We start from the raw sequence: 12,611 nt of genomic DNA on the forward strand, positions 1-12,611 counted from the left end.
AGTTTTTATGATTATGGGTTGAATGCAGAAAATGAGGCTGAGAGAATACAGCAGCAGGAGGGCAGTCAGTGCCTGAGTAGCCTCCCCTTCCAGTAAAGGCAATCAAGTTGTTAAGCTCAGGTAGGCCATCTTGGAATTCCCTCTGCTTTTCTAAAGGCCCATCAGTCTACTTCACCCTAAAGGCACAGTACTGTCCTAGTGGCACTTTGGGAGTGAACCATGGCCCTTCTTCAGCTCCATCAAGCATACAGCACTTACCGTAACCTTAAACGGAGAGGTGTTCTGGGCCTCCATGGAGTTGGTCTTCTCGGAGGCACTGGTTCCGGAGATGCTCCTCCGCCGAGGAGACCTCTCAGCTGGCACCTCTGGGGAAGCAAGAACGAAAGAAAGGGAAAGGTCAAAACACATAGCACCAAAATCTGTCTAACAGCAAATTCAAAAGCCCGAGAATTTAAAAAAGGTTCAGCAGTCTACAACAAATCTTTCCTTCGCCTTTAAAGAAATGCAATCATTGTCACACAATAGAAATACAGAATAAAATAGTGACCCTTCTCACATGTGTATCCTACAAGAGACCAGTGAAACAGTACACCCATTTACTAAACAACCAGAGAAGTTTGGGTAGTAGGAAGTAAATAATGGGTTTGCCCCAACAGCGAAATGTGAGATATTTTATTTACGGTGCCTCCGAGCTGCAAAAAAAAAGGGTGGAATTAATTATGCACTGACTTCCAAACCTTTTAAGAGTGACCACTCTACAAAGACCTCCCGTGACCCCCACTACACACCTTATAGCCTCAAGATCAGTGTACAGAGATTGAAAGCAGGATGCCAAGATGCAGCATAGATACCTTTATCGCAGCTGCTCCCCATCTTCGTGCCCAAGAAGGGGTCACAGGGATCCAGGTGCCTCTGCTGGATAGGTTATCCACGGAGGGCTCAGAACCCTCATCCTACTGAGCGCTTTCTGGTCCCCGGATCCAGAGTGTGCGCGTGCGAGCTGGTGGACACATGACTTCTGATGACCTCCTTTCAAGAGGCAGACGCGACTAAACTTCCATTTCTAGCCTCCTGGCCCTGGGGATCCGTGCTACTTCCACTCAAGAAAAGGGCTAGATTTCTCTTCCTGCCCTCCCTCCGCTCCTTCCCTCGCCCCTGTCAGTTTTCAAAGAGATAGAATCACCCAGGACTGCAGAAATTCAATCAATTGTTCAGACTGCTTATCCTCATTAGAGACTTACAAGCTCTTAACAGACGCCTGCCTGCCTGCCAGGGCTCCCTCAGATACTCTGCCCTCGTTGGGTTTCTCGCCTTCAGTCTGCAGCACTAATGCATATTTGCAGAAATTAACAGTGAGGCGGGTAAGAGCAGCCCAGTGGAGGCTACAAGTTAAGTATCCCAGGCCATATCAGTATGGCTGTGGATCTTTCTACAGGGTAAGATCTCCGCCTTTGTCCATCTCAGGGTGTGTGAAGGAACAGCAGAAAGCAGATGAATCCCTGGTGTGGGGTTTATTCAAAAGTGCTGTTCATTAGTCTGGCGAAGGGTTTGTGAAAATAGCGTTTTTTTGCAAGTTTCACAAGGACAGTGATCCACATGGTGTGGTCAGTAGCGGGGGAGGCCCTTGTGTGAAAGTCTGAGGCTGAAACACATATAGAGCATAAAAAATGCTACGTTCCGGTGCAGGGGGGAGCCACACTCTGAGAGGGAAGGGGAATCGCTAGGTCAACCAAATTATAGGTTGAGGGCAGCCACAGCAGAAATCAGACATAGCACTGTTAAATGCCCATTTATTTCATTCATTGTCAGGCTAGACACAGTCCAAACATGTCCTACTATGAGTGATAGAACATGCACACAAGTGCTCTGGGTAATAAAAAGACACCGAAAGGCCTAGAGGTGCAAATTTGTCATTTGTAGACATAAACAGTACTGAAGCGTACACAGGTGATGCATAAGCCAGAATGGGTTCTTCCACGTCGCCGGGCAATCATGCCAATTATCACACGACCAGCACATTCATTCCAAGTATCCAGCCGCCGGGGAGGGATACACTCCAGTGGTGTGGGTACAGGAGCCCAGGGTGTGCTCGATCTGAAGACAAGTTTGCTGTAGACGTGCATGCGATGGTTTTTGTGTCACACTACCAGTCACCAGGATGGTTGCTTTGAGAGCCAGCTACATCCGAAGGTGGTGCTCAAACTCAGAAAGTCTCTAAAAAGGGAAGCACGCTGAAATTCAGTGGTAGGTGAAATGGTGGACATTGGTTCGCCTGGTGGGAAAATAAAGTACTGACTGAGTTCAAGACCAGCACTTAGTATAGGCACCTGAGCAGTAGAATCCCTGACATCCTGGCCCGAAGCTCAACGGAAGGCGAAACGAGAACCATCGCTGTAGAAATTATGTCAAGCAGCAGGGGATTCTGTACATTTCCATCCAGCCAACAAGGCAGCAGCAGCAGCATGTTGTCTTCCGTCCAGCAATGGGCTTTTCCGGCGTGAGACGAAGGCACCCCTGCGGACGGTGAGGTAAAAGGGCCTTGAGGGCTTGCTTCTTCCATACAGAGCTCAATAACGTCCGATCCCCTCCCTCGCTGTGTCAGGGATTCTCTCACCCGCACCAGCCCTGCGTCGAAGCCAGGATCGGAAATCTGCTGCCGTGGTCCAAGTGCCATTTCTGCTGAGCTCTCTGGAATATCTACACCGGCTCCACTCGTCCAAATTTAGATGCTTGACTTCCCTCTGGTTCCCTGACCCCTCCCCCATACATTACTGTATCCTCCTATTCACCTGCTGGAAAAATCAATGCATCTCTGCCCCTGCATTGAATTACACACAATCCGGGCAGCGGCGGCCTCGCAGGATGAGACCGAGGATAAATGTATCTTCGCCATTAGCCAACTAAGAGCAGAGATCGCTGCTTGGTCGCTTTCTGCGCCTCAGGAGAAGGGCACCTACAGAGGTCATTCAAGCAAACAGGAAAAGAACAGGGCACGCCCACTCTCCAGAGGGAGCTCATCCGTGTGTTAAGTACCACTTCTAGCTCGTTCAAGTCATCCTCAACTATGTCCAAGATACAGATCAATAACTAACACAAGCGCTCTTTACCGACCCCCAAGCGCACAAAGACAGGCACATTCCAGATAGGTTAAGCACCAGGGGGCAAATGTAAATATTCTTTCCTGATCAAATATTTTGATTAAAAAATATATGGGCCATGATTTTGAGCTGGCTGATAACTGAACATTTCCTGATTTATGGAGGGAGTATTAAATCCTGAAGAGAGACCATGGGCGGCATTTTTTCAACCTTACAACCACAACAGAGGAGAAACATTTGGCTCCTTGAGTGTTGCTTTAAAGGCATAAAAGACAATTTGCTTTTTTATCTTATATGCCAAAGCGCACAGAAAGCAGCGCTAATATTGGTCGACTTGGGTTTGGCAGTATTTTATGACAACGATCACAAATGACTATGTACTAATCCCATTATGTGGTGCCTGACTTCCCAAAACAACATTATGGTACAACTGTACTAAGCATGTCCAAATTATTCCCCAAAACCCAAAGTACCCGGATTCAATTTACAAAACATCTTTTGGTGTCCAGAGGTGAAACAGACAGGGCGGGGTATGGGTCACATCTCAAGGTTTCCCCACATGAATTTGGGAAAGTGAGGATTTTGAACGCTGAAGGAAATCTGGGTAACAGAGTGGTTTGTCAGTGACAAGCTTGACCCGTAGTCCTTTGTCAGGGCTGGGGGGCTGCTGTCAACCTCCATTTTGCCAGGAGTACCCAAACTGGGGCATAGGGCAGAATTCTGGTGTAGTTCATCTGCACAGTAGCTCAACCTCACTTGAAAGGACAAGATGCCCAAAGGTCATGAACTGTCCTACCACTAAAATTCAGCCTATGGTGGGTCAGACACGGATTGCAAAGAGACACTTTAGTACTTCACAGTGCAGGAAGTCTCCAAGGGCACTATGGTATTTATCTACAAATTTTTTTTTTAGTTTCCATGATGTACCTAAAATGGCTGTAAAACCTGTGTTGAAAAACATTTTGTATACACCCGGTGTGCATTATTGCTTAAGTAATGCACTATGTTGGCTTGCAGCAAGCACAAACTAGGCCAGGAATGTCCAAAGCTGTGAAATGGCTGGCTCATTCATTCATTCCAGTTTTTGTGGCATAAAATGTGTCTAAATGACAGTCACTTACATAGCAAGTGTTTGTACTAGAAAGGTAACATGGGTTGGCACCTCAGTCAGCAGAAGTCATGGCTTGGAGTGGAGGCAACTGGGGACTTATTAGTCTAGCCTCAGTGGATTGAACATGCAAGTCTCTAGACACGTGCTTCTAGGCGTCCCTATATGTCAAGGCAGGCCACAGAAGCGGAGCTCCCACTCTAAAAGGCTCCAACCTCTTGAGTACCTCAAACTCAAAGCTCACCTATTAGACGCGTTTGAAACCGAAGAAGCACCTAGTAAGCCATGTGTGGCCTTCGAGACTGAACTCAGCAAGGGCAGTTCCATCTCCTGCATGCCACAATACCTTCATTGTGAAGCACCTCCTTGTTACTCGCTTAATAGCACAGAAGAAGCAAGCAAGACAGAAAGGAGCATTCATGGGAAGGAACAGCTCCTTCCAAATATCTAAGATCAGAACAGACTGGACCAAACCAGAATAGCCCGAGGGGTGTCCCTGCCTCCTCTTCCGAAGGACAACTCATGGTTGTTATTGTTGGATTCTAACAACATCAAAAAGGCCCAGTCAAAAGCCACACGATTTGCTATGCCAATAAATTACTGTAATGTGTTTTGTCATAAAACTAAGCCCTTCCATATTGTGATATCAGCCGGCTGGCCAAAAGGAACAAGCCTGGCAAATCTATCTTCTTGTCGCTATAACAGATAAGTTTGATGAAAAAAGGAATGAATGCGTCCTCCACGCCCACACACCTCTAAAGTGCAGTCCCGCACTCTGGTCTAAAAACAAGATCCCAATCCACTATTATTCATTCTGATATCCAAGCCTGCTACTCACAAAGAACTACTGGGACATTCAGGGAGATAGGATCGATTGGGGAAGACCTCATTCCCTCTACTGTGTACCCCCTTTCTTATGTTTTGGGCTCTCTGGTTCAAACCCTCCACTCAGTAATGCGGAGTAATATTAAAGTGGCAGAACGTACTATGAAATTTACACGCAGCATAAACTTGTAACATAAAGATTATATTAACTGTATGTAACATAAAACATGATATAACTTATAGCATCGTATCTCTTACAGGACTGGAGGGGGATCACTGTGCCCATTACATTCAACGTTTGCCACATGGGCCAGGCTACAAATCCGCACCAGCACTAGGAAGGCTTCTCAGCTATTTGCTCAAATAAAGTACGTTTAGGCAGATGTGGTTGTGTCTTACACCTCTCTGCTTCACTTCAAGCTTAAGTGCAGTCACAAAACAAGATTATAACACAATTTGAGCACCACTCGGAATCTCATGGCAACACCACAGCACTTCTCTCATTTAAGCCAACACTCTACCAACCATGCACAACAATCACAGTATCCTTGCATTCGAGAAACTGCAAGCTCTGTGGGACGTCATCGGCGAGTATGAGGCTTGCGGGTGGCGCCCGGCCACGCTCATTTCTAGGGACCAGCACTTATTTTTCCTCAGGACTTTGATTCAAAGCAAGAGAGAGGAAAAACACATAACAAGGAAGAAGGAAGCGAAAGACGGAAAAAACAGTGACAAAGGGAGAAAGCAGTGATAAAAAGAACCTGTAAGAGTCAGATAAAGAAGCTGGAAGGGCCTGGTGGTGCATTAAAGAGGCATGAGGTGTAATCAAGACTACCCAGTCTTCGCATTCAGCACCTCAGCCTTCAATAGGGCTGGCCATAGCCTACAGAGCAAACCTTTGGGTCAAGGCACTCATTCTTTCACAAGTTAAGCACTCATATGAGGCCCCCACAAACGGTACAACAATCCAATGTATAATAAGTAGTACAAAACACTTTAAAAACAAAAAAATAACAATACATGCATAGTCGAGGGGCTGTGGAATTAGGCTAATTTCAGAAGGAAGTGCTGCACATACACAAGTGCCACAGTGTTAAGGCTATACATGTGTGGTACAATACGGATCTATGGGAATCTTTTAAATAAAAACATTTTATACATTGTTTACACTCCTGACTGTGAAGACTCCCACATCCTTCCCTGCACTCTATCTCCCTTCAATTGCATTTTCCCATTCAAGCAGTCCTAACTTTTTATTTTCCTCATAAAAACAAGCACTGGCAAAGCCAATACGTCCGAGTTTAAGGTGTTAAGGCGTGCAGTGTTAACACAGTAGAGCAAGACAAATGGGAGAAAGTCAGCAACAGCAGTAACAATGACTATAGTTGTAAAGTATTCCCTCATGCTGGGGTATAATGCAGACCCAGCAGTACAGGGGCCACCTACCCATCATGGGCCCACAATCAATTGAAAGCCTTTGAATATCTGTGATCGGACGATCCTCAGGTGACTCTCAACACGTTCTGCTAGGGGCCAGAGGGTCATCATCTTGCATTATGACACTATCACTGCAAGACCAAGGAGTACAGTAGTAAAGGCTAATAGAATTAAGTAATAACTCAAAGCGCCAATGGGCAGAGCCAAGACGCGATTGATACAGTCTTGTGCCCAGGGCTTAAAAGAGTCTGGCTGAAGAAAGCTAACGGATGGGCCTAAAGCTTATTCTATGCATATATGCATAAGCAATAGGTCAAATTGACAGTTGCACTCTTAATGTCCAGACCTAACAAAACACTGCAAATAATTTTTTTTTTAGGTTTTCTGGCCAATAGTTTTACTTTTGGTGTTTTTTGCCTTTTGACTGTACAATGCACCACACAAGCTGAGCAGCATAAACAGACACCTTGGCGCATGGATGAAGAGGCAGTCCCCTGGATGGTTACACAGTTTGGCAGGACAGAGATCTCCACACCAAGGACATGAGTGGATCAGAGAATGGATGGATGGATGCTGGCACATTGCCAAAATCAGCTACAAGGGGCAGCTTCAAAACACTCTACCGGTTGCAGTTGGTGTAGGTCACTTAAGTTTAGAGAAATGCTTTCTCCAGAGACCACACCACTCCTCATGCAGGCACGATAGTAAAGTCAGCCATACCTTCTGAGGCACACAGGAAATGCTGAGATGGAGCACAGGCACTGGGCCAACTTGACCTTCACTAACTGTAGAGGTCCACATAAAACGCTGTTTCAAAGCAGTATTGATGATCACCCCGAACTGAGTTGGGCTATCTTTTGGCTACCCATGGTAGGTTTATCCCTATTAACAATGAAAGGACACTGCCTTTAAGAATGGCACTGAAAGAGAAGCAGGCTATAATTGGTGGGATTACTAACCGCTATTCCTGATCTAGAAAATTGCTCTACAAGGCCTGGGACTATTGAAGAGATCCCAAGATGGTGGCTCAGAAAGGGTTGATCTCTCTGCTCATGACTTCATGATAGAAGGAAGATGCAGTGATGGCAATGCAGGGAGGTATACCCACTTTAAATAAACATGTTTCATACTAGTGCATAGGGAGCTTGCTTACCAAGCATACACCACTGAATTGAGGCTGCTCACATGGGCTTGAATACTGTCAAAGGGACAGTCACCTGGTAAGCGGCGTTGAATTGGAGGTGAGAGATGTCTTATTTACTGTCAGGTGTTCTCTTGTACTAAGACAAGCACCCTCGAAAAACAAAGGTAGCAGACACAGCCGCTGGCCCTCCCGTAGCTCTTAATGTTGCCCCAGCCTTGGGGTGATGGGCGACCTGTAGCACCATGGCCCGGGAAACACCACCACAGCTCTTCTAGTTTTGGGTGACTGCCATACGGGGCGGAGGGGCTGTGTGTGGCTTTTCCACAGGTCCTGTGTGACGAAATTGGTTTAGACTGGGCCAGGATGTAGATTCCAGCTCTTAGCCCTTCCATGAGAAACTCCATACACGAAGGTCCTTCTTTCCTCTAGAGGGGATGCTATAGCAGTTTTTTCTCACGTTTTGGAAAAGAATGACAGGATGTTTGTGTATTTCCCTAGTCAAGTCAGACAGGAATACCCATGTCTGAGTACTACAGCGAAAAGGGTACCAACACATAGCCTTTCTAAACGCCACATTCCTGCCAGATATTTTCCTTCTGCACACTATGAGGTTATATGTGAGGGCCGGTGCTGATTTTACTTACGATGGAGTTAGGAAATCTCACTACGGCGTATGTAAAAAAGGACTGCACCTTTAAAACGCCAAAAGCTACAATTAAAAAAGCGCCTAAGAAGGGGTGGCGGGAAGATACTCTCTTGAGTTTAAGTCGAGGCTTGCCTCCTGCTGGCAGCAGCCCTGGGCTATGTCGGGAGGCAATGGACATAGTATCCAGGTGGCACCTTAGATTAACATTGGATATATCAACCAGAGGGAACTTGTTTAGGGTAGTAAAGGAAAAAAGGAAAAAGCAGCTGTCAACCTTCATCCCTACAAACCATCGCAAGATATACCAAGAAGGGGGGACTTGCAAGGGCCAGTGGAGAAAAATGAGCTGTCACTCTACATCCCTATAAAAATTAGTGCTGCAACAATAAGCCCAAAATGTCAACATAATGCCTCTTCCCGGCCCAACTAAAACAACACCTCATGACATCAGAAATTGTGAAAACCAACATCAATCACAGTACAGCGAAAACATGCTACCAAAATAAATGACTGTTGCTTCGAAAACCTCTGGGAAGCAGCGTCAATGTAGGCGCTGCTGGAAGCATCTAATTATCCTCTAGAGCCGGTGCTAAGTGACAGAGCCATAAGAACGCGGAAACAGCGCCCAGCCACGGAGCATGCGCTGCAGCTGTGGCCTCCCGCGCTTCATATCCGGGGTCACATTAACACTCGGATCCAGGGACCAGAGCGCGGCTGCAGAGGTCAAGGATATTTACGCCTAGAAGACGGCTGGGCCAGGTACCCATTAAACAACACACGGTTCCAGGCCACGGATCCGCCGCTCACTGATGACTGTGCACTTTTTCTTCACAGGAACGGTGCATGAGAGTTTTGTACAGTAGTGATAACTGTACACAAAAGCCCAGCAGTAAAAGAATCTGTGAGACAAGATACCAGCGCCTTTCGATGAATTTCTGTGTACACATGCCCCAAAATCCGACACCTCTGAAGCGGGCTGTCATTGCACTGGCATTTATTCCGTAAGTAACTACTCCCTTAGCATAAGATTTATAGTGCTCCATTCCCCCGAAAAAGCCCTAAAACGCTCGATTTGCTTCTGGTTCCCGAATGCCTTCCAGGGCTCTGGTGTTTAGCGTGTGCGACGCATAGGTATGCGTTATCCATCTGCCGTTCAATAATACTGTGGCAGAGCTCTGAAGTCCAGTTCTTTTGTCCTTCACTGGTGGCTGCATGCATATTCCTGGAAGGAATACAGTGCCAGAGCTCTCAAGCACATTGTCAGCAGCCCACGGTCATGCCCGTGTACGTGCACTCAGCAATACTGGACCAGAACTCCGAAGCACGGTACTTGTGTCCTTCACTGATGTCCATCTACGTGTGTCAGGAAGGAATACTGTGCCAGAGCTCTGGAGCACAGTGTCCTATTGGTATGTGTGCATACACGTGCTGGTCACCAACACTGCTAGCGCTCTGCTGCACAGTTCTTTTCCTCACTGATGGCTGTATACACGTGCCAGTCAGTGTCTCGGAGCCTTCAAGCAAGTCAGTGTCGGACCAGTGTCACTCTGGTCACACGCGCGCTGGTCACTAATGCTGTGCAAGAGCTCTGAAGCACAGTTCTTGTTTCCCTCACTGATGGCTGTATGCACGCTGCTGAAATGAATACTGTGCCAGAAATCTGTAGCAGTGTGCCCCACTGGTACTTCTGTATGTATGTGGTAGCCAGTAATACTGTACCACAGCTCTGAAACACAAAGCTTTTGTACCTCACTAATGACAGTGCACACGTTCCTGGAAGGTATACTGTGTCAGAGTTCTGAAGCACAGTGTGTGTCCCACAGCTATATGTGTATACATATGTGGCAGTCAGTAATACTGTAACAGTGCTCCCAAACACAGTGATTATGTCTTTCGCTGATATCTATATACATGTTCAGGGAAGGAGTAGTGTCCCAGAGCCTTGAAGCACAGAGTAAGTTAAGTTTCTCACAAGCATGTCTGTATAGACATGCCAGTCACTAATACTGTGCCGGAACTATGAACCAGAGTTTCAGTGTCCGACAGGTATGTCTGTATACATGTGCTGGCCACTAATGCTGTGCAAGAGCTCTGAAGCACAGTTCTTGCTTGCCTCACTGATTGCTGTATACACATTCCTGGAATAAACACTGTGCCAGAACTCTGTAGCAGTATGTATGCACCACAGGTAGGTATGTATATATGTGCCAGCAAGTAATACTGTACCACAGCCCTTTAGTACAATGCTGATTTCCTTCACTGATGGCTATGTACACGTTTCTGAAGGAATACTGTACCAGCGCCCTGTAGCACAGTGTCAATGTTCCACAGCTGTCTGTGCACATACTAAGCAGTCATAAGGTGCTCTGACGATTAAATGTACATGCGCGAAATGACAAGATGAAAATACATTCAGCTCTCTGATTACATTCTCAGTATAGGAAACACTTACAATCGAAAATACCACAAACAATGAAACAAAACAACCTCTTTACATAGTATTCACAAGGATGTCCTAAAGGTTACGAAATCATTGCTCCATAAAAGAGCAACAAGTAGTGTGGGAACACAGATGAACAGAAACCACAGAGAGCAGGTGGGTGGATACCCAGCGGGCCGGTTCGACAGCTTTCCTGAGTCAAGGCAGACATGGTTCAGAGAGTTTCCACACAGCAACTTCCGGTTCAAGAAGCAGGCGCATCCTAGGCCAATCTGCTGAGCTATTGTGGGATCACTATTGCTGATAGCTAGTGAAAGAGGTAACCTGCAGCAGGTCGGTACAGGCTGTGTGAGCTTACAGTCCTCACTGGGAGCACCGACCTTCTACTCACACTTTCTCGCACATAAATTATCATTCAGATAACTGATATGAACAACCGCCACCCAATAGGCGTTTTTTCACCTACTCTCGAGGTACTGATTTCATACACACGTACATCAAAAACAAAAAAAAGTTTGATTTTAACAAAAATGTTATTACTAAGTCGCTCAGCTACTTCATGGGAGATAGCGTCTTCACCACTAGAAAGCAACTCATCCCCGTTTAGATAGTTCACAGTAGGCAACAGGGATGGATTGGACACGTTGCGACACACTGGATTCTACAAAGAACGACTTTACATTTAAATTCCATTACCCACGCAGCATTTGAGTGGAGGGTAGGAGGGAAAGGAGGGGGTGGTGGCCGTTTCTAGTGCCAGATCATGACCAGACCTTCTAGTTTACAGATGATCTGGAGATGGACATATGCTGTCTTGTCTTTCAAAGTCCCACATGTGGACGGTCATATCATTATGTGACAATTTGTACCACACAACTAAGCATACTTATCTTGGAAAACAAAAATCTATAAATTCATAATTTTTTGCATGTGCGGGTGGAGTCTATGGGCCATATGTACGAAAGCTTTTTCCCATAGACACAGAATGGGTAAAATCCTTTCGTACATCTGGCCCTATGTGCATAATGGGCCAGAAGTAACCTTTGTATGAATATAGGGGAAGGTGGACTTGTTCAGATCGAGCGTAGGCATACAACCTCTTGTATACTTTTAAGTATACTTCTTTTGGGGGGGTTCCAGCTGTTTCATGTTAGTTTCAGTGTCATTAAAAAATCCTCGTTTGCTAGTGGTCAGTCATGCATCTTTGTCCCTCCTTCTGTGTAGGAGCAGAGACCACCTATTGTATAATTACGCTTTGTCCTGTTTATCTAGCCGGCAGGGCCTTTTTTTTTTTTAAACTTTGTTTCCTGCTACTGTGCAGGGAAGCTTTCTTTTTCATTTGCAGAGGATTCTTGCTTTAAGCTTAGCTGTAATAAGGCTATAAACCAGGCTCTTATCTTGGTCACATTTGGTGTTTATGGGCACTCTGCACCCTCTCTCAGCTGCCTGAATCCCACCCTTCATTGGCTTGTGTTTTCTTTACCAAATCAACCAGAGCTCCACAATCCTTAGAGACCGTGCTCACTTCTGCTCCATAGTGGGATCCCACTCACAGCTCCATCAGTGCACCTCAGTTCACACACTCCAACCCCTCAGCGTGCCAGTGCCAGTGCCAGGAACCCCACACACGCTGTCTGCCAGAGCACCTCAGTTCTTACAGTCAGTACACTCTGCTGTTTCAGTACTGGGACCTCTGGCGCAGCTCCATCAGTGAACCTCAGTTCTACCCCGGCAAGGTCACTTCCTTTCCTAGACTGGGACCCCAATCACATACATTTCCATTACAGCAGCCCAATTCTAATATTCAGTCCCACTGCCAAGCCAATACTGTTTCCAAAAGAGAAAAACACAGCTCAGCCAGTGCACCTCAAGTCTAACATCCAACACCACTGTTGATAAGAACCACCACAGCT

At 46.3% G+C, this 12,611-nt stretch overlaps 1 protein-coding gene across 9 annotated transcripts in view; it reads right to left on the reverse strand.

Annotated features, from left to right (window-relative positions):
* Positions 1-12,611, reverse strand: part of RASAL2 (RAS protein activator like 2) — a 618,546-nt gene that overhangs the window by 194,179 nt on the left and 411,756 nt on the right. For all 9 annotated transcript variants that reach the window (XM_069231552.1, XM_069231551.1, XM_069231550.1 and 6 more), the window contains one exon: positions 259-365. In XM_069231552.1, the coding sequence (XP_069087653.1) occupies positions 259-365 (107 nt within the window). The remainder of the gene's footprint in view (positions 1-258; positions 366-12,611) is intronic.

Source organism: Pleurodeles waltl, chromosome 4_2 (genome assembly GCF_031143425.1).
Source record: "Pleurodeles waltl isolate 20211129_DDA chromosome 4_2, aPleWal1.hap1.20221129, whole genome shotgun sequence".
In the NCBI taxonomy this organism is placed as follows: Eukaryota; Metazoa; Chordata; class Amphibia; order Caudata; family Salamandridae; genus Pleurodeles; species Pleurodeles waltl.